At 40.4% G+C, this 23,307-nt stretch overlaps 3 protein-coding genes across 6 annotated transcripts; 1 reads left to right on the top strand and 2 right to left on the bottom strand.

The window, feature by feature from the left end:
* Positions 1-493: 493 nt before the first annotated feature.
* Positions 494-12,300, bottom strand: usp4 (ubiquitin specific peptidase 4 (proto-oncogene)). The gene is made up of 22 exons (XM_020086594.2): positions 12,074-12,300; positions 10,736-10,863; positions 10,487-10,617; positions 10,282-10,408; positions 9,982-10,127; positions 9,224-9,285; positions 8,944-9,090; positions 7,660-7,777; positions 7,385-7,558; positions 7,115-7,273; positions 6,577-6,801; positions 6,367-6,450; positions 6,166-6,260; positions 5,898-6,080; positions 4,991-5,217; positions 4,627-4,848; positions 4,472-4,542; positions 4,273-4,388; positions 4,028-4,177; positions 3,139-3,242; positions 2,725-2,813; positions 494-2,553 (listed from the first exon to the last, which is right to left on the bottom strand). The coding sequence occupies exons 1-22, from the start codon at positions 12,217-12,219 to the stop codon at positions 2,431-2,433; spliced, it is 3,027 nt and encodes a 1,008-aa protein (XP_019942153.2). The 5' UTR covers positions 12,220-12,300; the 3' UTR covers positions 494-2,430.
* Positions 12,301-12,537: 237 nt separating this feature from the next.
* emc3 (ER membrane protein complex subunit 3) lies at positions 12,538-16,492 on the bottom strand. 2 transcript variants are annotated; one of them, XM_020086595.2, is made up of 9 exons: positions 16,235-16,492; positions 15,697-15,871; positions 15,562-15,619; positions 14,690-14,783; positions 14,343-14,447; positions 14,112-14,193; positions 13,910-13,989; positions 13,439-13,521; positions 12,538-13,353 (listed from the first exon to the last, which is right to left on the bottom strand). In XM_020086595.2, the coding sequence occupies exons 2-9, from the start codon at positions 15,849-15,851 to the stop codon at positions 13,225-13,227; spliced, it is 786 nt and encodes a 261-aa protein (XP_019942154.1). In that variant the 5' UTR covers positions 15,852-15,871; positions 16,235-16,492; the 3' UTR covers positions 12,538-13,224. The 2 variants fall into 2 exon arrangements, with proteins under 2 accessions (XP_019942154.1, XP_019942156.1); XM_020086597.2 differs by having other exon boundaries at positions 16,170-16,469.
* A 2,586-nt stretch (positions 16,493-19,078) lies between these two features.
* On the top strand, positions 19,079-22,713 carry LOC109629096 (uncharacterized). Of its 3 annotated transcripts, none has more exons than XM_020086572.2 (9): positions 19,079-19,200; positions 19,821-20,492; positions 20,754-20,819; positions 21,017-21,069; positions 21,176-21,256; positions 21,468-21,621; positions 21,779-21,886; positions 21,988-22,036; positions 22,378-22,713. In XM_020086572.2, exons 2-9 carry the CDS (start codon positions 19,839-19,841, stop codon positions 22,596-22,598), a joined length of 1,386 nt encoding a protein of 461 aa, XP_019942131.2. In that variant the 5' UTR covers positions 19,079-19,200; positions 19,821-19,838; the 3' UTR covers positions 22,599-22,713. The 3 variants fall into 3 exon arrangements, with proteins under 3 accessions (XP_019942131.2, XP_019942132.2, XP_019942130.2); XM_020086573.2 differs by lacking the exon at positions 19,079-19,200 and adding an exon at positions 19,279-19,419; XM_020086571.2 differs by lacking the exon at positions 19,079-19,200 and adding an exon at positions 19,296-19,436.
* The last annotated feature ends 594 nt before the right edge of the window (positions 22,714-23,307 follow it).

Genomic DNA, 23,307 nt, shown 5'->3' with positions numbered 1-23,307 from the left:
AATTATTACACTTTTACAATGACCTTGACCGCCCAAACGAAATCAGTGAGTGTGAGTGAACATTTGTGCCAAATTTGAAACAATTCTCATGAGCTGTTCCTCAGAGAACATGTTCAAGAGGCAAAAACATCTAAGGTCATATTGGCCTTGACGTTTTGCCTCCAAATTCCTATCAGTTCATCTGTGAGTCCAATTGAACATTCTTACCAAATTTGAAAAAATTACCTCAAAGTGTTCTTGAGATATCGTGTTCACAATAATGGGATAGTCAGACAAACCGAAAACATAAAGCCTCAGGCCACTGGCTGTCAGAGGCACAAAGGGTATGAAGAAATCTGGCATGTTTAGGGGAATGATATTTATGAGTGTGTGCAATTTGGTGCGGATACAAATAAAAAAATCAGGATCTGACCGATGAGCCTTGGCGAAGTTATGAGCTCTCCTGAGTGTCAATTTAGTTTGTGTAAGTAATTATTACAAACAAAACACCCTGTAGAGGCTTCCAGTCTTTATTGTACTTTGAATTCAAATAGTTCTCAATTTAAAAACAAATACTGTAGATATCAGCAAAAAGATAAATATGAGGACAAGAATTTATACACCTATTTAAAATAGTGTGATTATTTACATCTCTTCAGTTGTTTTTTGAGTTTCAATCGCTTTCGTGATTTGAGGAAAAAAAAGATTTGCTGAATTTGTGTGATATGATGTAAAGCTTTTCTAGTCACAGGCATAAATGATTATCTTTACGTAGTCATCTGTGAACAACAGAACGACGGCAAAGACCAACCAGCAAAGAGGGAACTTGGAGGCCCAACATATCGACATAGTGTTATGCAACAAAGTCCAGAGTTTTGGCCACACAAGAAATAGATCCAGAATCACTGAGTGACAGTTACTCTTTTCTATTATTTACTGTTGATCACATTCAAGACATGTGTTGTGACTGTGCTGAGGGGGATTGGGACACATTTGATTTTATAAAGACTAAAGATGGAACAAAGGGAGGAATTCTCTTGTTATTACATAAGAACAGCTGAGTATTGTAAGATCACTGGAAGGACAAGAATTGGCTCATAAATGTTGGAAGATACTGCTGTCCTGCCCCCATCTGACGGCACGTGTGGATTGATCCGCGTGACTAGGAGCAAGTTCAAGTTTCATGAATTAAGCACCACTTTTATTCTAGTTTATTTCGCTTCACTCAGTGTGCTTTGAAAAGATCAAACATAGCCATTTCAATACAGAGCTGCATTAATGTACAAGACTAATAAGGACAAGCCATTGCAAGTGAGCTAGGGGTCCAATCAGGCAGCAATTAAACTTAAAATTTGCTTAAAAAGACACATTAAAATCATCTGGTAGTGTATGACAGACCATAACGCTTAATGCTAAGGCCAAACCATACAATTCTGTCATCATGTCTAGTTACACCAGAAGCAGGTAGATAAAGTACTCATGGAGAATTCAAAGTGCCTCCTATTAAGTCAGGTTGCAGGAATCAAAAGGCCGCGTTTGCATCATGATTACAAAAGAAGAAAACAAAAATTGTTAGCAGGGTAAAATTCCTCTCACAAGTTTAGGGTCCAAGAGACAGCAGAACCCCATGCTGTGTGTCAAAAAAAAAAATACAAAGATGGCCGACCAAGAAGCTCCTGCCACAAGACCCAGATCTTGAAAACCTTGAAATAAGACATCCCCCTGTGGCTTTTTTTCTTTTTTTTGATTGCAACACAGACCCAGCAGGCCGGGAGCACAACTGCCACAGCTGGTCTGCAGCTAGCAGGGTCCCCCTCAGTAATCCACTCCACACAGGTGGCGTAAGTTCACAGGAATTATTTCAACAAGCACGCCTTATAAGATTGTTCTGTGTGCACATCACACTATTAGAGCTTGTGTTAACCTCAGCATAGTGAGATCATCAGAGATGATTCCAGGGTCATTGCCAGTTATCCTGCTAATGTCTTACAAGTTGGTACATAATGATCATAAATAACTCGGAACACTTTGGTTGAAACAAGATGAGCATTTGGCTTTTCTTTCTTTTTTTTTATATATTTCTGACTGTTGTGTTGAGGGCAACAGAAACATTTGTTTATCTATGCAATTGAGGGCACTTCTAACATTCTGTTCTTCCAGTGAGAAAAATCTATATCCATTTATAATCCTCTTAGTTCCAGACTAGTAAACTATGTTCAGAAATCAGCAGGCCACCCGCTCTGAGGAGGAAGTCTCTCGGGTCAATCTTCTGACAAGGCTGTTGGCTCTAGTTTGACAACATACAAGACAAAAATCAAATACAGGGAAGGTGGGGTTAATAACGTTAAGTCTGTGGAGTCCTCTGTCACTAAAGTAGCGTTGTGTGTGTGCGTCCAAGTGTCTCCATTTGCTGTATGCGTTTCAGTGCGTGTCCCTTTGCTTCAGGGCTCCTCAATTTGTGTCCATGTGGTCATCCGCGGCTTCGGAGGCTCCTCCCAGCGAGGCCGAAGGCTGAGGTTTTGAAGGGGCTTCCTCGTCTCTGCGCTGATAGAAGAGCACATAGGCTGCTTTTGTCTGCAAGGGGAGGACAAGGATAGGGTTACCTACAAAAACAGACACTCGACACCTTGGATAGAAAGCAAGGAAGGGTGAGGACTTCTGTATCGAACATCAGTCATTAGATAAAATCCACAAATACTGCATCTCTGAGGGTATACAACTACAGGACACAGAGTAAAAACTCACCACAATCTGGTCCTCCGAGGCAGACGAGACACTACTGTCATCAAAGTAGTACCACTTTCCATCCACTTTATTCTTGCCATATGCCGTGTCTGTCAGAGAGAAGGAAGTCAGTGTTGACAGTTAAGCTATTCAAGTCATTTGTTTACCCAGGAAGAGAAACAAATCGTATCAGACCAGTTGGGCCACAAACAACAATCTGGCACTTCATGTCTTAGAATTTAACAATGTTCATACAAGCGCAGTTCATTCAGCACCCATCTGTTGACATATTGTGTGTGTGTGTGTGTGTGAGACACTGATACAAGACGTGTGCTATGTGAACAGTATTTTATGGTATTTTGGTGAAGAGTTAAATTGTTTTGAAGATTAAAATGACAGAAGAGATATAAAAAAAATAAATGAACAGTGACTTACAGTGACCCCCTCCCATTCCTCCATAGTGGTTTGACACAGCAATGAGGTCATATATGTAAGGTCCGGCCTTAGGGTCACACACAAACTCTGACATGTTCAGATCCCTGACAAAGGAAAAAAAACATTAATCACATATTAAAAAAAAATCTTAAATCACGTGGATATTAAAAACTGTAGATAACTGGATTCCTGAAGGGCCACATGTAAAATGCAGGACACAGGATATGGGCCTATGTTTATAGCCATCCTTAGTAAGCATGACTCAGCCTTTTTAAAACAAGCATTTAGTTACATTTTCTCTGCTTCCTGGTTTCTACTGGTTCAAGTTACTCAATGTTGGTCAATATGCGCTGCACAAAGGGCCAACTTCTCCATTTGAAAACACAAAGGGGAATTTGTACTGTGCCAACTGAAAAAACAGGTTAACGACTCAGTGTGTAGTAGGTGTATTAGTTACACAACAGCAACAGATAAGGACAGCGAGAACACAGCTTGAATTGTTCTTTGGAGTGTGGTGTCACATCTCTGAGTCAAGAGTCCATTTAAAGGACAATATTTCATAAACTAATTGCCTTTGTTCAGTTTCTACGACTACAGCGACCTCTTGTGTAAAAGTCCCACTGATACAACAGCCATTTTCAGTTCTTTTGGAACAAGTCATTGTCAAAACAAGATGTTCATTTGTTGTGAAAGTTGTAATGACACAATCAGCATTTATATATTTTACTTTCAATAAGAACTAGAAAATCATAAGTAGGATTGATGAGTCTTCTACAAAACTCCTATTGCTAGGTGCAATATCAATTAGGCAAATATCGTTGCTTAGTGTCAATGCCACGTGTTGCCAGCCCCTTGATTATATGGTAAATAAGAAACCCTGTTGTCATACCTAATGGGAAAGTCCACCACTGTGTCCAGCTTGTCCCGCCAACACCGGTTGTAGGAGAAACGCTTTAGGTGGACAACCAGAATGCGAGGCAGCGACCACAAGTCAAACTTTTTTGTGGCCTGCTGATGTTTCTTACATGTGGGACAATACCTGCATAAGAAAGGTTGTGTTTATATGACAATGCTGGTTAGAATAATCCCGATTTGACACTGAATTTTGAGGTAGTGGCAGTTGTGAATCATTACCATGGATCATGTTCTCCGAGTGTCTCCATAGTTGTGAAGAGCTCGATGCACTCCCTCAGAGCCACAGTAGCTTTCTTTTTTTGGGGCTGAAGCATGCTCTCGTGTTTCTCGTAGGCCTGCACGCAATATTTACACAAACGTGAATAGACTGTTTGCATGTTCTCTCACATGACTGAGTGATGAATATCAACCCACTGACCTCTGCTTCCTGTTCATCATAACACAGTTTCTTTGACTCTGTGTCCCAGTCAATTGCCACCGTGGAATGTGCTGCAGAGAGGAGGGAGGAGAAGTGTCAACGCAAAGTGGCTTGAAAAATAAAGCTATAAAATAAATCAAATGATTAACACTGACGATTGAGTTTGAGGACATTGCCATCGCAAGGCAGTGGGCTGATGTTGGCTGTTCCATAAGAGTTGACTATGCTGAATGTGAAGAGCTTGGCTGGTGAAGAGCAGAGCTTGGCCGCGTCTGCTTTAGGCCCGTTTTCCAAGTCAGAGGTCTCCTCTTCCTCCTCTTCAGACTGGCCATTCTCTGGCTCTGGGCTCACCTGGTGGTCCATGGCCTCCTCCTCACCTGAACAAATATAAAATCTCATCATCTGCAAATTTCTTTTCAGTGCTGAATTTCTCAGTATTCTTGGTTAAAATCAACAGCAAATATATTTAAGTAGAGTGGCTCCCTGAGCAATACTAGAAACATAATGTTAGCTGCTTACCATCATACAGCCCATTAGTCTCGTTGCAGGTCCCTGAGTGGTTGCTGCCATTGCTGGAGCTGGCACTGCAGGAGGCTCCGTCCGACAGGGGGCTGCCACAGCCACCCAGGCCGGGATTGAGACTAGACGATGTAGAACATTCAGCAGCCTGACTGGAGCTTGAACAGGTGGCTGAAGCTGAGGCCCTGCTTTCACTGCTGGGGCTCTGGGAGCGTTTTACATAGCGCCTGCAGGATGGGAGGAACCAGTGAAGATAAATTACAGGAGAGCAGTCTAAAGCAAATATGGGGAGAAACTTGCATGGCATGCTTCCGTGAGAGAGTCAGTCTCTTTGTTTACTCTTGTTATTTATAATGGTTGATAGGAAGAGAGAGAGATAGAGAGGAAGAGAGAGGTGTGTGTGTCAGCAGCGGCTGACACACACACGCACACACCCCTGGTCAGAAACTGAAAGTGAACAACTTTCGTTCCTCTCGCTGTGAACTCCTGAGAGTTGTTTGTCCAGCGTTGGTAGAAATAAGGCTGTTAAGTGAGTTCAGTCTTCTCACACACAAATGACATGACTCGCGAGATGCAGGACACCATAGTTAGATGTCGTAGTTTTTACAATTCTTACAGTTATGAAATCGTGACGTTATCAAACTGTGGTTATTGTAAAACCAGTTCATCCTGACATCCCTAATCTTGTCATGTCACTTTCAGCATTGAGGTTAAATTGTATGTGATTACATCACTGTATTTACCTGAATATGGCTACGAAAACTACTACAAAACTACTACATTGATTAAATCTGTTGCTTTTCCCCACCATTTCTTTCAAACTCATCTCATCACACTGGCTCAACACAAACTGTCACTGCACTGTCATGTAGTTTCATTCCTTATTATCTTCACACTAAGTTCTTACCCAATTCTCTCTAGGATCTTGTCATATAGAACGTCTGCTATGAGGTTGTGTCTGGGCACGGTGATGAGTAAAGGCTGGCCAAACAGCATGTTGCTTGTGGAGCTTCCAGCATGTTTGGTGTGGTGCTCCCTGAAATATACAGGCAGGTTCATCTTCTCACTGTCCTCCTCCTGTACCTCATATCTGCAGAGAACATAAACATGTACATCACACACACATAGAACACTGACTTCAGACTTCTCATCTTTTTATCAACAGCAAGACTTACACAAAGATGTCGTCCTTTTCCATGATCTGGTTGAGGCCATCATCCCGTCGATAAATTTTATGGAACCTGTGATTGTAAACATCCGCTACCACCATCTAAAAAGAAAAGGGAATTGTAAAGTGTTCAACCCAAATAAATAAAGCTGAAAGTATAAAGAACATTTGACTTTTTTCAGGTGTTGTTAAAAGATAATGTACTAACATTTTCTGAAGGGATGCCACAGAGTTTGGACAAGGCGCTGCACAGGTCTGTCACTGTACCCAGTTTGGGGACCACCATTCGATACTGACAGACAAAACAAAAATATCTTTGCTTTATAAAGGCTTGAACTTTTAGCAAAGCAAGAACTGTAAGTAAACAACTGTTTTGAGTTGGTTAATTAATTGAACCCTGGAGTTGATTCTGACTCACCTGTGTGGGTTGAGACTGAGGGTCTGATCGCACCAAGAAAACCTCCATGGTACGATCCTTCTTCATGGGCAGAGGCAGTGTGAGGTAGCAGAATGGGTCGAAGGTGACAGACACCTTGGAGCACTCTGGGCACACCAAAGTGGATTTGAAGAGGCCATGGAAAATATCAACTATGATCGAGTCATTGCGTAAACGGTGGTTTGTCCAGGCTTCCTTGGCAACAATCTGTAAAGAGACAGCCAGAGGAGAACAATTTCAACAGATGCTATTAAAAAGAACCCATACAAGATGAGGAAAGCGTTCAACTTAATAATGTAATATAGTTGTTTACTTGAATGTGTTATGATAAACATTATGTCTCCATAATGTGGAAATTCAAATAACATTTATATGCCATGGCTAGCTTACAGAAGCTGGCAGTCCTTGTCCCCTTTTTAATTTTATAAAAAGCAAACACAAAACCAGGAGTGCTGTGAATATTGATATTTACGTGGCATCATATTCCAGCTCCTGAAAATGTATACCGTATGTGCTATACCTCATCTGGACGGCCCTCTGCATCCCTCAGGGCCAGATAAGGCTTCTTCTTGACACGGTTCAGATCTTCGTGGAGACCGTCCAGCAGGAAGGCCAACAGCTCCTGTGAGTCCTGCTGCTGGTAGCCTGAAAACTGGGGGGCAAAGCGTCCAACCTGGGTCTGGAAATAAAAAAAAGTTGGTTTTGTTACTCTTGTCTGCAGCTTCAAGATTATTACTTGATAATTTTAAATATACATCCACTTAAAACAGGTTTATGTCACATCACTCACTTTGAAGGTACGTGGGGCCACGTAGCTGCTGCGACTCAGCCACATCTGCTTTACTAGATCAGCGTAGGCCTCAGCTATCTCGCCCCTCATTCCCAGAGGATTCTCTCGGTTAATCTCTGCCTCGTACTGGTCGTTGAGGAAGTACTCTGTAAGTGGGGATGCGTTGCTCAGGCACTGCAGGATTTGGAGAGAAAATATTTGAACGTATAAGCATAATAGCAGAAAAGATTATTCTCTCTCTGAATGGAATTTATGACTGTAGCAGTTTTTTTTACCTGGAGGGCAGAGTTCATGAAGCATGTGTTGCCCAAATTACTGAGACCACACAGGCCGGGCTGTGACTGTGACTCTCTGTAGTTGTAGGAGGAGCTGTAGGAATTGTAGTTGCCCAATCTGTCAGAGGAGAAGATCTGTTACTGTCAGTGATGTGATGAAGCAGTGAATACAGGCAGTCAACCACTGTATATATTACATTAAATCAAACAAAATGGAACTCGGGCTGAATATTTTTTTACCAATTATCATGCATCCTGTATTTCTCCAGTGTTCCCAGACTACGACGGCTAAAGTTTTACACTTCTCATAACTATCTTTAACTTCATGTTTTCTGCTGTTGCTTCATTGTAGAGCAGTGGGCAGTGTTCTCTCTCTGATCTGAAGAGTGTCATCACCACACTCTTGCTCTCATTGTTAAAACTGGCACACTCATCAATATGCATATTACACATTAAATGATAGTTTTACATTTTTTTACCCAACCAAAAGAGGTCTCCATAACATAATTCCATCAAATGTACCATTTTTTATTTTCTATTTTAATAGCTGTCTATAGCACACACAAATACAAAAATATATGTGTGCGCACACACATATTGCAGAAAACAAATAACATTAGTTTTTATTAGACTGCAGTTAAAATTGGATGGTAAACATTATATTTGATGTCAGGTGGTTGGAGTGATTAAAAGAACATTAAAGCCTTGTTGCAGTCATTTCACCAAGTCAACATTTGGTTCAATTCATGAAGTCACTTTGGCAATTAAATATTATTTCCCAAAAGAATTTGATGTCTTGTACCTGGATGTACTATTAATGTGACAAACCTTTGCCAACAAATCTTTCCATGTACACTAGATTGACAGTTTACAGACTAAGACGCCTGAGAAGTGGACCCATGCTGTTACAATACAGTAACACTGTGTTCTTTCATTACCATGCAATAAGATTAAAACTATGCTGATACAGCACCAAATATATCACATACCAGTCTGCTTTCAAATGGTTGTACACACTTGTTTTCTAGGTGACACAAGATGTAACAGCAAACTCAAGGCAAAATTAATTTGCTACAGAAAGCTGATAAATGATAAAACTATAGAAAGAGAAAATAATGAGATAATGACAAATCATATGATGGATAGAGGAAAAGTTTCAAAAAAGATTATTATCCTGACACTATAGAATGATGGTCTGTTGGGACTCAACCAGGAAGAATTTCCAAACTTCTCTACAACACCATGAGACAAACAAACATTGATGTGAGGGAATATAACTCTTGCCTGTTGCCAGATGAGGTGCTGTTATTGAGTGTATATTCAGAGCTACAGCTGCCGTCTCCGTTGGCTACTGTTGATGAGATACTGGCCGATGAGTTAGAGGAGAGTTTTGGGGAGGTAGTAAAGTTCCTAGAGGGGGTTGTACTGGATCTGGTGAGGAGAAGCATGTTTCAGAAAAGCGCTTCTCTTTCAATGACATCGCATTTCAAACAGTGTAAATGTGAATGTACATGTAACTCCTTTTACTGAATGAAAAGGCAACAGTAATAAGGTATTGGCTTACTTGGGATGGGAGGCTTGTCTGGGCCACGTGCCATCTTCATTCTTGCGCTCAATCACAAGCACCTGTGGGAAAACAAGCTGAGTAAGAGCCAAGCTGGCCCAACTGACCTTCATATGCAACTGTTATACCAGGCTTCAAATGAGTACTGCACGTGTGCCAGGAGACTTTGTTTCATACCTTCATTACTACAACAAATGTATTGTTTGAACAGAAATGTACCCTACAGGCAGTGAGCAGGTATGATTTAGGAATTACTTTGTTACACATAAAGCAGGACATAATATCTTAACGATGGGATAAACTGATGATGGTAATAAACAATATTTATGAAGTACTTTTCAAAAATTTTGTTTGTTACATGGTGGTTTACAAGTTAAAAATGAAAAACTGAGCCTGAATCTTAGTTTCTCTTTCTAACACCAAGCCCTGCCGCTAATTTATGTTAGGGTTTTACATAAACATAACATTTAGAACACCATACGTTATTCTTCAAATACATCACCACCATAAACTTCATTCTCAAAATTAGCAATTCAGTTAAACCATAACCTAACCACTCATATATGCATTTTATCACAGGGCTAATGCACTGCAATGCATTAGACTCCTGTTATTTTGTACTATGTCTGTAAATTAATTATGTATGCACATTGAGTACCCGTATGCTACAGGGCTGTGGTGCTCTTTCAAAGAAATGAGGAAGAGAGAAAGTCTATCAGTGATCTGATGGTGATTTGAATAACAGAGCTCTAGATTACCTGCCCCTGGAAGAGACCAGCGTCCTGTACAGTGCTGTCTGGCTTGTTCAGCTGCTCATAGGTGTTGCTCATGTATTTGTTCCAGAGTCGTGTCTCCTTCTCTGATGGGATATTGAACAGCATCCTCATCTCCTTCTCTATAGTATCTGAGAAGAGGGGATATGGAAGACTTTGCTTATCATCTTAACTTCATATTTTTGACACCAAATATAGTCAATGAATTAAAGAGTAGAGGAATTTCCAGTGTGTAGGCAGCCTTCTATTTGGCTATTTTCAAAGCAAACTCATGTAGATCCTCACCTATGGTATCAGCTTTACTGAAATGACGTGTGACCAGATTGTCCATGTTGTCATTCTCACACAGATTCAGCTCCAGCAGATAGACCTCCACCTTACAGTGCTTGACAAACATGCCATGTTCAACCACCTTGAGAATAAAGAAGGACATTTAAGAGCACCATCCATAAGTGTATGGCTGAAATGAAAACATCTTCTATAACATTACCTTCCTGGCGATGGGTCTCTGACCCTCGAGGCAGAAGTACCAGCCGACAAGCTTATTCCATGCCTCAGTGGGTACAAGGACATAGTCCAGCTCATCTATAAGGTGCTCTTTCAGGGCCTGAGTCTCCTGGTCTTTATGGAAAAAAATACAATGATGACAAAAGACTGACAAAACAGCTCTTTTAATCTCTTGGTGGGATTTGTCTTCTAAACATGAACTTACAATATTCTTTAAAATTGACAGTTTTACCTGAAAACAGCCCAGAGTTATCAATTGGTCCTGGGTAGAGGCTTCGTTCACCAACATTGTACATGTCCCAGCTGTCAAATCCCACATACTTCTTCCACTGTTTGAACCACCGGCTGTCTATTAGATACCTGAAACAAATAAGCAGAAATCTCCTTGATTTTCTGGTCACCGTAAGATACATACAGCAGAGTCAAAGCAGGATAAAAATGCAGGAGGTTTGGAGAGACTGCACTCAGGCTTATGCCAACCCAGAACATTATGCAACAGCGAATTGCCTTGGCATTTGCAGATATAGTCACTGCAAGCTAGTTTGACTTAATCTCATCACAAGGGCGAATCTCCTTTAGTTAATAGGCTTGCTAGAAAGTATTCACATAGTGAGATGTTGTGTCAGAATTTATGCAACAGCCACAAATGTGACATGTCTCAGTTACAGTAATGTTTAAGATCTTTGCCCTTTAACCTTGTGTGATTTAACCAAGCTATACAACAGTGTTAATGTGCTTGTGGAAACTATGTGCCAGCATGAATACCAGAGGGTGATACTTCATTTAACTACAGCATAATGAAACACCATCTATAAACAGTACTGACTAATGTCTTCATCAATTTAAACGTGTTAGCTTTGTTGGCAGATATAAACGCTAAGGCCGCTTCTTCTCTTGATGCCTGCTTCTATCAATAAAGGCAACTGAAATGTTAATTATTAATCTGACTTTTCTCTCATGTAATATAGATCTGCTGAGATGAAGTCTCTTGGATATATCTGGCTGCATTATGCTCAGGCCTAGATGGTTTATGACCTTAATTTATTTTGGCTAACATGTCGAACAACTTCAACTATCATGTCACTACAAGCAGGCAAGCCATGCCATAATATCCCTGTCATCCAGCTCAGTTTCTGCTAACTAACCTAGCAACGAGCCGGTCTGACCACCTGAATCCAGGGCCTATCTTACCAGCCGACTGGCCCCCACATACACTCACGTCAGCTAACTTGTCACACTACAAGCATTTACGTTTAACCATTAAGCAGATGAGCTAGTTAGTTAGCCTTGTTAGTTTGGTTGTTAGCGACCTATGCTAATAGTCGCTAATACAGCCACCAGTCTTAGCAGAGGAATTACAAAACCGGATTGGAACTAGTGAAGTTAGCAACTAGCATGCTAACTTGTTAAACATTAGCTGCCCAAAATATCAGCATTACAGCAGCTTCCGTTGTCAGACTTGGTGCCGTTAGCCTACCAGCTTTAGCATGCTAGCATTTCCTGTTCATCCCCGGGCTAACGTGAGCTAGCTGAAAACACCCAGGAAACGGTGGCCGGTGCGGGTTCTTACCACTCGTCGCCCTTTCGCAGAGTTGTTTTCAAAAGGGAGCCAATGGTCTGTTTTTGGCTCTCTGTTGAAGGGGTTGGCATTTGAGCGGCTACCGGCTCCGAGTCCGCCGTGCCACCCGACTCGGGTCCGCCTCCCTCGGCCATCATGCAGTGAATGTGCCGGTATCGTGAGCGCGCGGAGGGAGAGACTAGCTGGGGCGAGCTTCAAAGCGGCGCTGTTCACGGAAACGTTCTTCTTCTACGGTCAGTGCGAAATAGACCAGAGCCGCTAATGCACTCCAGTGACACCGCTCTGTCATCGGCCACTACAGGCCGGTCACCACCAGTCCCAATCCAGGTACTGCTAGAACAATTATACCCAATATAATAACGACTGTATGTGTGTATGTGTATATGTGTCTGCACATACATGTACATACGGCGTGTATTTGCAGCAAACTGAAAGTACATTAAGTCAACACAAACTTTATACTTTACAAACACAGGGGGGTTTACTTTACAAAATAAACAATCTACATAGTTTAAAAAACAATATTTCAATCACACAAGCATATTCTCTGCCAAAATCTAATCAATTCTGTGTCTCCTGCAAATGTTAGGGCGGCTGACACAGAACAGCTCTATCCATGATCTAACAAAAGTAGTTTTTAAAGATTGTTTAACTAAACATCATTCAGACCTTTAAATGTAAGTGTATCCTACTTTTTAAAAACATGATCAAACCTATGAATATGGAGACAGCTACTCTGGCTGTGCATGATATAAGAAAACAAAGAAGCACTGGGTAGTTCACATTCTATTACCTAATGGCACTATGATGGCATACAGTTGGAGGCTAAAAATAATGCATTTTAATTAACGAAAGCAACTTAGTTTCTCCCAAATATTTCTCCTTAGGTAAGAATTAGTAAGCAATGCTTTCAATATGCATGAGACAGCAGCAGAACCAGTGTATTTTAAGTCATTTCAGATATTTCATGGACAGTAATGAAAAGGTAACACACGTGAAAAGACAAGGACCACACATAAGTGAATGTAAACTTTGCATAACATGAAGGGATTTGTCCCATTTCTCCCTCTTTAGCCAAACAGCAAAATTCCTGCAATTATCAAAATTTAAATTGAAGGCTGAGAGTAGAGGTGACCAGGACATCAGAAGATGCCGCTTGGCAGCTCCTTGCTAAACATGCCGTCAAAGTCCAGTTCCCTGCTCATTAGATCTTCCTCAACACTCTCCAGCGCCCACTGATGGTCAGTCAGTTCCAGTGCCTCCCATTCAGCCTGAAATCAAGACAAGCATCACATGAACAACTGAGCAAATCACACTCTCAGTCACTGATGATGCAGACACAACTATATACTGTACCTTAAAGGCTTTATTTGTATCTGCAGGCATGGCCATGGCTGCACCACTCATCTGCTCCTGCATGATCCTCGACTGATCTGCACCTGTAGCAATTGCAAAGCACAGCAAAAACAATCAGTATATGGAGATGAAAAGTAATAATCAGAATGTAAAACTCTTTCACCATTAATGATGATACAGATTTCAACAAAAATCAAGCCTCAAATGATTTGTAAAGTTCACTGGGCCATGGTTTATCACTGGCTAAAACAACTCTCAAATTGGGTTTAAATCAGCTGCTGTTTTAATGCTCACATTCCTGATCACAGCATAATAATTATGAAAATGGTTGAGAGTGAGTGAATTAAATAGTAATCGTAGTTTTACGCAGTTTGCATTACTGTTACCTTTTGAGAATCAGCAGGAGTAGATACAACATTATCATGTCATCATCCAACTTAAAATCCGATGTGATAAAATACATAAAATTACCATTATCTTGGCCTAGAATTAACGAATACATGCTTCTTAGTCCAAACACGTTCAGGAAATACCACGATGCTGAGCTCACCCTGGATGGCAGATGCACACAGAAGAAATCACATCAATTACAAGGTCACACACTAATATTCTCAGATTAATATATCACAACTAATACAGAAATCATTTTATTAGATTTTTTTAATTAGTTTACCAGGATGCATCCAGCGAGAGCAGCTCTATTCCTTGCTGCAGCATGGGCTTGAAGCGCAGGGTGAGAGGGAAGGGGACCTTAGCTGTGTGAAAGAAAGAACAGAAAGATCTCAATGTAAAAGCTACACATAAATAATATCTCACCTGCTAGCATCACAAAAATGTGTTTTTGTGAATGCCACATTTTGCACAATAAGATGAGAGATCTGTGAGGGAGCAATGTCATTATTACTTGTTACAAATCCTGAAAAGGTCCAGTTGATCCAGCCTCCAATGAGGATCATGGGAAGCACATTGGTGACATTGCCTTTCATCATGTCCGTCAGCATGCTGGGATCTGTGAAAAAATGCAATGAGCAACAAATTTAGATGTGCTGTACAACATTTTTAAAATTAAAATATGGGAGAAAAAGAATTACAGGAATAAGAAGGTAAAATAAAATACTCCTCTTTAAGTAGCCATGAAATTCTGTTACTCCATTCTTTTTATAGATGGCCAAAGAGGAACTTTTGAAATACCTCCATTATAATTACATGTTTTAATATACACATATGTTAATTCAACATGAGCTCCTTTACCTGTCATTGGAGAGGGTGGAACAACCTTTCTTTTGGTCTTTTTGAAAAATCCATCTTCTTGATTGTTGAAGTAGAACTTCCTCATCAAAAAGGACTGGAAGAAAGAGAGATCTTCAGTAACACTGTTGCTAGAGTTGTGACAAATAAATGCAAAGGCCAGTGGTATTATATATTTTGCATATTTTAACAGTAGAAGAAGTCATTCGATAGAGAACAAAATGTATAGGTCATTCTTTGTCAAATCATCACACTTTTTGGCCACATTAATTCAATTAAATTCAGCATACTGATTTGGTCATGTTAAAAACCTATGGAACAAAAATGTCATGTGTCTCGGATCATAATTAAGGGAGATATGGGCTAACAAATTTTAAACTATTTAGGGAGGGGACTCTGTAACTTTGACTGGTCATATCTCCCTTAACTGTGATCCAAGACACACGTTCAGTTCCATAGATTTCTCATATGACCAAATGAGCATTCCAAGTTTCATTAAGATCTGTGATGGTGCGGCCTAAAAGTGTGATGATTAAGTCTGCCATGGAGAAGTCTGTCTGTTAGAATACAGGATTACACAAAAGGTCTGGACAGATTACCACACCATTTATTGGAGGAAAGCGCTATGGGTCAAGAAAGAACCCATTAAATCTCTAGTGGAGATCTGGGGGCAGATCTAAAATTTTTCTTCCAGATTTTTTCAACATTTTCCTTGATTTCACAGAGAATAATTCAAGGATCTTGCTGAAATAAACTGGCATTTTTAAGGGACTGATGTTTATTAGTGTGTGTAATTCAGTGCACTCAAATCAAAATTGGGGTCTTGTGATTTTAACTGTGGTTTCATAAGGGCCTGTTGGCAGAGGTTACCCTACCTGTTTGGGGATGTATTTTCCATTTTCTCTGAGGATTCTGCTCCGTATCAGAACCTGACTGGAGAGACGGGGAACAACACATTCAATGAGTTTGCTCCATATACTCCATAGACCCCACAATGAAACATGACGTACCTGTCAGAAACTTGCTCTAACGTCAGCTTCTTGTCGCTCTGAAGGAGGATGGAGACGTAGTGCCGTATCACCCCGACCAGGAAGGTGATGAAGACAATGGGCAACACCACCCACAGTCGGATGTTGGAGTCCAACAGAAGCTCCGGCTCCGCCATTCAGCCTGGCAGCAGCAAAACTGAGGAGGAGGACGCAGCACAGGAACACACTTTGATGAGGTTTAACACGGCCTCAGACATCACTTCATGTTATTGGTGACCGTTTGATAAACTATGAAGAAGCTTTGGCAACGACTGAGCCTCCTGGGAGCTTCACCTCCAGGGCTGTCAGTCCGCTTAGCTAGCAAGCTAACAGCTTCATTACGGCACCGTTAGGTGTCAAGTAAACGAACCCGAGCTCCGTCTGACAAAGTGGAGACTACTTGTTATTTAAAACGAAAACCCAGAAACAATGGAGGTATGAAAATACACACATACATGAACTCGCCAATTTTAACGTTAGCTACCTAGCTAGCTGGCTGGCTGGCTGTCTGGCTAGCTACCTTCTTCCTGATGCCCGGGTCACACAGTTCGGCTGGTGGGAGCTGGCTGTGTCCTCTCAGCGCAGTGACCGCCACTAGCAGCGTTTCTTCCCCCGCGACGAGAGACGTGAACCATGCGCAACGCGAGCTGGTCAGATCCAGGGGACAGTCTCATTAACAGGTCCCGTCCACTGCCGCTCCGCTGGTGTCTCCGGGGATGAGAGCAGATTTCTGCTTCTACTGCTCATCCCTCACGCTGGGACTGCAGCGCCGCCCCGCGGTGATGGAGGAGGCTTCCCTGGGAGCAGTGGTGGCTGGAGCAGGGGAGCCTGTGGTCCATGATACTTGAAGGATCTCACCTTGTTAATGCATTTACCAACTCTAGGCTCGTAATATTGATGTGGTACTGTTAGATGTCGCCGATAGTTTAATACAAGCCAGCAAAAGAGAGGAGGAATAACCAATTTGTTTTATTGTGACTAAGAGAAAGAAAGGCAGCAGTTCTGTTTTGTAGACGAAGCTAAAAGGTTATATTGACAGTGGGAGTAGTAAGATCAGTGACAATTGTGAGCATTTATTTATGTATAGATGATGGATGAGAAGATTTACAAAAGCAGGAAGGAAAGCAGTAGTCTGCAGTGTTTGTTTGCCCTCATTCAGGTAAAGCAACATTGGTTTTACAATTTCACCAACACAGATGATAATGAAATTTAGCAGACTGATTTGAGAGAGAGCGAGAGAGAGAGAGAGAGAGAGAGAGAAAACACAGACCCTGGGAGGATAAAACACAAAGGCTAGTTTTAGTAAGTAAAGTTTTTTATTCTGTCATTTACAAATAAATTATATAATAAATTATATTATATAATAAGAAGTTCGATAGAGAATGATTTGAATAGGTCTTTTTCGATCAGTAACATGTGAGAGAAAACACAAAGGCTAGTTTTAGTTAGCTAGTGTAGTTTTTTTATATAGTCATTTTCAAATAAGTTGGAGGTAGTGAAGAGAAGTTCGATAGAGAATGATGTGAATAGGTCATTCTCGATAAATAGCTGAGAGAGAAAACACAAAGGGTGGTTTTAGTTAGATAGAGAATGACGTGTATAGGTCATTCTGTTTGAAATCGTCACACTTTTGGGCCACACCACCACAGAGGATAATGAAATTAAGCAGACTGATTTGATGAGAAACCTATGGAACCATAATTCCATGTGTCTTTGATCCTAATTAAGGGAGATATGGTGGGGCACACAAACAGAGAGAGGGAGAGAGAAGTGCTCAGTGCATGATGGGAGTTCCCTCAGCAATCTAGACCTATATCTATAGGAACTAGCTATTCAGTACAATGAAATATATATAACAACAAATTGACTTACAAACTTACAAAGTAGATGTACAAGTCACACTCTTTCTGGAAAGCTGTTAATATGTGGGAACAAATCATTCCATGCAAGGGTTCAAAAAGAGCTGAAATAAAATGTATTCAATTGATGTATAGAATAATAATAATAATCATTGTTACTATTATAAAAATAGTCTTAATTTATCATAAGTGTAAAATATAAATATGATAGTATTATATAGCCTACTATATAATGTTTATAGATGTATATGTATATACATGTATGTAAATCATACAGTGTATGTAGCCTGTTACATTACTCATTCACTTCCTGCTCCTTGAATCCCCTGCACTATAGAAACACTCTGACCCTCTCCTGGATATTACATTTCAATTGCCCCCATGTTTCAGTTATTATTGTGCTTGTTATTTGCTTGTGACCTTGCATTTTGTACACTGTTAGTACACTGTACACTATTAGATTTGGAAATAAATGGTTTGTGCTTTATCCACCTTGTCTTAGTCTAATTTGATCATTCACATGGTTTTATATTTTATCTAGTCTTCAGGCTGTAGTAGGTGATGTGTACGCTCAGCAGTGTAAATTACTCTTTCCATCTTTTCCACTAGAAACCTTGCTTGAACAAATCTACAAGGACAGGAGCTGTGCAGCTGCCTTGAAAAAAAAACTGTCCTACCCCATGAGCCCTCTGATGCCTCAGCATTTTCTGCCTAAGACTTCTCTTCTGCACTTTCCACCGCAGATGCAGCTAACAGAGTGCTGGACGCTGGCTCTTTTCATTTTTGCTTTTTGTCTCCTATCATTGCAACTCTGGAGGAAGCCAAAGTTACACACTATTACACTTTTTATTGTTTTAATATAATTTATTGTTGTCTTATTATTAATTTTTAGTTGTGTGCCAATTTTCCACACAGTATAAAAATAAATAAATAAAGATTTTTTTGTGATCAATTATATAGGTTATTTTCACAAGGTAGGGGAAGCACGATATTACTCGCAGTAATGTCACAAGGCAGGAAAAGTAGTTGCCCTTGTCCCCTAATATGATGGTATTACACAAAAACATACTCATAATCTACAGACTTGATACTTCCACTTTTTTTTTCTTATGGCTTTAACTCTTAAACAAAAGTAAACGAACACTTCCTTGAAAAGCAGTATTATATGATTGTATGCATTTGGTAGGAATCTCAGTGCAAATAAATTCATGAGCATGATCCACATGGTTTGACACCACTGACTTAGACAGTAATTACAACTACCACAAACAGACTTGTGGGCCTTGTAGTTATTGCATATATGATAATATATTAGTCACAGATTTGCTAATAATGCATTTTGTCCTTATGATTTTGTATATGACTTTTATTGTAGTGGGGTATTTGCATGTTAAATACATGCTACTTCTACACATTTGGATGACGTCACATTGTAGAACTTTGAAACCTGCCTTTGAAGTTTCATTTCAATGGAGAAGACTTTTCATCAAAGGTAACTTCGCCTTTATAGTCTTACTCTATAGAGTTGGTTTCCACTTACCAAAGCAAACATAGATGACTCAAGCTCAGCCCACGGATAAAGGAACAAGATAGTCCTTCAAACACCACGTTAACACGAGAGCAGAAGGTAAGTACTGCCACAGCAAGGTTCTCAGTACGATACCCATCCCCCCACCCGGTGACATTAGGACACAGAAAAAAATGTCATTGCCACGAGATACGAATTTTGTTCTTTATGGGCAAGACCGGGAGGATTGAACGGAAGAAGCCTCTTGGATGATGAATGAAACGTTTCACTTCATCACATGATGTATCTTCCAACAGGGACTTTGCTTTGACACACACCGTAAGCACTGACTCAGAGTAAGGTCACACTGTACTGGATAATATTACAATCACAAGTGAAGAAAAAAACAAAAGGACATATTTTCATGCCCCATGCAGAGCACCGTGCAAACCAATATGAATACTGAATATCGAGCGCGCAGGGAGAGTAAGTGTGTGCATTTGGTTTTGTTACTGACACCTGGCGCATCTGGAAACGGGGATAGACTGAGATGAATGGGTGTGTTACCATTGACTTAACCAACCAAACATACTTTTTTACTTTAATGCTTCCCTTCATCGTGCAACAAGTAAAGTAATCTTAGCTTTCAGATAAGTAAAATAGATGAAACAGTGTTTCCCTCTGAGATGTGTGGGTACTTTTATCCATGTCTTAAAAACACATTTCTTATCTATCAACAGATATAATTATCAAACCAGATGATGGATCTTGAAGAAAAAGAAATGGAACGCTTTCTTCTGGAAATGGTCCACACGGAGAATATACCCCTCAGCGATGAGATGCAGAGCATTTTAAAGGAAATGCAAACCTCAATACCTTTTCCAACTGGTGTAGACACCACCATGGAAGCAGCTCCTGCTCCTCCACCTCCACCTATTGTCCCAGCTCAGCCAATGTTAAGCAGCTACTCTCAGACAGTGGAAAATCTGAATGCTGTGTACATGGAAGCAGCTCCTGCTCCTCCACCTCAGTTGATGGCTGCTCCTGCAGTTTATAATCAACGTGCTCCTGCAGTTTATAATCAAGGTGCTCCTGCAGTTTATAATCATGGTGCTCCTGCAGTTTATAATCAAGGTGCTCCTGCAGTTTACAGTCAAGTTGCTCCTGCAGTTTACGGTCAAGCTGCTCCTGCATATTACGGTCAAGGTGCTCCTGCAGTTTATGGTCAAGGTGCTCCTGCAGTTTACGGTCATTGTGCTACTGCAGTTTACGGTCAATGTGCTCCTGCAGTTTACGCTCAAGCTGCTCCTGCATTTTACGGTCAAGCTGCTCCAGTTTTTCAATATGGACAAAATACCATGCAGACAAGTGGATACCTGTACAACCAGCCATTTGCCCAAAGCCAGGGACAAGTAAGTGAGAATAAGTTAGACAGATCATTAAAAAAAATAGATGCTTATCAATGTTGGAAGCTTTGGGTCAACAGCAAAAGCCTTATTTAAATCTAAACCCTATCTGTTCCAGTCATACTCATTGTGATCTTTATAGGACAGTCTACTCAATCATAAATCCAGATCTGTTGTTGAAAATATGTTCTGTGTTGTTTTACAGTAAAGATGGTGTGTTTACATACATGCAAGATGATAATATTTACCTTCCTTCTCTCTTCACAGTACCTGCCACCTCAGCAGCAAGTCTACTTGCCAGGAGCACCAGTGTCATGTGCTCCTCAACAACAGGTTAGACCCTAGCAAAAACATACTGGAGCATCTGCATTGTCTGGTTGCAAATGTGCTGTTGTAGACAGAGACAGCAGGTTTAGCCGCATCACTGTGATATCAATGATATCAGTGCTGGACAAGCCACAGCTGGACATAACATAGAAAAATATTATGTTTTTCTCATCTCTCTGTTTTGTCTGTGTTTGTATCCCCAGTTTATGCAAATGTTGATCCCAAACCAGGATTTTACACTGCCTGTCGGAGTACTGTAAGTATATGAACTTGTGTTTGTATCTGCAGAAACACTATTTCTGTCACCTAATTTGTGTGTATGTTGTGTAATGTATGTAAGTATGTGTATTTTATTTCTGTAGGAATGGAGAGGTGGTGTATGGAATGGCAACAGGTCCTTCTCATGCTTCTGCTCCTGCCAACAACATCACAACCAAACCACAGTAAGTCAACCAGGTCACACATTGTCTTTGGCAGTGGTCTTCAAAGGGAAGACCACAACAAAGCCAGCCTAATGGCTATCATCACAGTCACCTTGTGTTTCTGTTGTATTTCTTGGAGTTGTTTTTTGATTGCTTTGTCTTTTATTTCTCTGTCAAGATCCTAGTGGACTTCACTGTGGTAATACACACTCTTATTCTGTTTTTCCCATAGACAGCCAAAGGTTAAGCAGCCATACGTTAAGAGGCCACCTAATGCCTTCATGCTTTATTTGAAGGACCAGAGACCATATGTTATGGCTGAAGTAAAATTACTCACTAATGACACAATCAACAGTGCCACAGTCAACTCTATCCTTGGACAAAGAGTAAGTCTCTTTGCTTTGTATGTTTGTAAGGCTAGTTACAAGTTACTAGCCTGTAATTGCAGTTGTAAGTTGATGATGAATATGTTGAATATGGGCTATACAAATACAATTTGATTGATTGATTAATGTGTGACAATGTAGTGTTGTGTGTCCGCAGTGGAAGAATATGACGAAGGAGCAACAGGGAAAATATTTTCTTGAGGCAGCAAGGGAGAGAGAGATCCACAATATGCAACATCCAGGGTGGTCACCTGGTCAAAATTACGTATGAATCATATGTATCTTTACAAATGTTAAATAGATCGATAGATTGATAAATCAATAGATAGAAAGATAGATAAGTCTGACTTGTTTGTTTTTGTGCAGGGCAAGAAGAAAAAGAGAGTCAGGACAAAGGCTTCCAAAAATACTGAAGGTATATTAATATTTATGTGGCTCAAAGTGTGTTCATATGAATCCTGATGGAAACTCTATAAAACTTTTTACAGTAACGTAATGACTACCACAAAATATCAGAGATGGTGTATGTCTGTTCACAAATATGAAATACATAAAACAAACTCCCCCAGAAAGAGAACAATAACAGTAAGGTTCAAAACCTCCTTTTATCTTCAGTCTAAGACTTAGTTGTGTATATTTTGAAAAAGAGGTAATAACTTGTAAGTGACAAAACAGAAATTGTTAAGCAGAACTTATTAAGCAGTATCCAGTGAAAGAATTTGGTTTGACTGATTTTTTTCTGTGCTTCGTTTGCAGAATCTGCATTAGAAGCCACAGATTTTACAGGAATAGTGGACAATCAGTCTGAGCTGCCAAAGCAAACAGAGTTGATGGGGCCTCCAATCTCAAAAGTCCCTGAAGTGACCATCCCCCACTTTTTCTCTCTTCACTCTCTACTGTCCAACTCTGCCCCTCCCAAACACCAACTCCATTCCTCTACACCCTCTAATGATCCAGAGTGTCCCATGCAACAGTAGATGTTGTGCTGTGGCTGAGGGGAAGAGTGGTCGTCCTCCAACCAGAAGGTCGGAAGTCCCCAGTCTTCCCATTTGCATGCCAAAGTGTCCTTGGGGAAGATGCTGAACCATATAGAACAACAAAAAGAGCTGCTAATAGATGCACTGTATGAATGAGTGTGTGAATGGGTGAATGGCAAACTGTAGTGTAAAATACTATATAAATACAATCATTTACCAGAAAAATACAAACATCACTGGGTTTTATTTCAGCGCTGTGGCCAAACAAAAAGAAAACGTTTGTTGCACTTAAATGTAGCACTTTGCTTTTTTAAAGCAAATGTACTTACATGATTCTTGCTGTTCTGGGTTTGAACCCTCACAGTTAAGTGCACTTAGTACATATTTTCAACACAATTCTTCCATCCACACAAAGAAATGTAAAAAATAAAATAAAACTTGTCGAGATGGTAATTCTTCTCAGCAGGCATGAGTGTCCTGGAATCAGATGCAGATGCAGGAAAGCAACTCAATAGTGGTAACAACATTGGGAAAGGGCAACTAAAGGAGACATTATAGTCAATCCAGAATATAGTCAATATGCCAAGAAGTAGGGGCATGAGACAGAAAGAACAAGTAGTAGTGGAACTGGGCAAAGTAACCTCAACAGTACACTTCATATGATAGAAAAACACACAACATGTATTTGTGACCAATGTCTAGAATCAGA

Source organism: Paralichthys olivaceus, chromosome 2 (assembly GCF_024713975.1).
Source record: "Paralichthys olivaceus isolate ysfri-2021 chromosome 2, ASM2471397v2, whole genome shotgun sequence".
Lineage (NCBI taxonomy): Eukaryota > Metazoa > Chordata > Actinopteri > Pleuronectiformes > Paralichthyidae > Paralichthys > Paralichthys olivaceus.
Note: the sequence above shows the minus strand (reverse complement) of the source record. Positions and strands in the feature narration are given on the sequence as shown.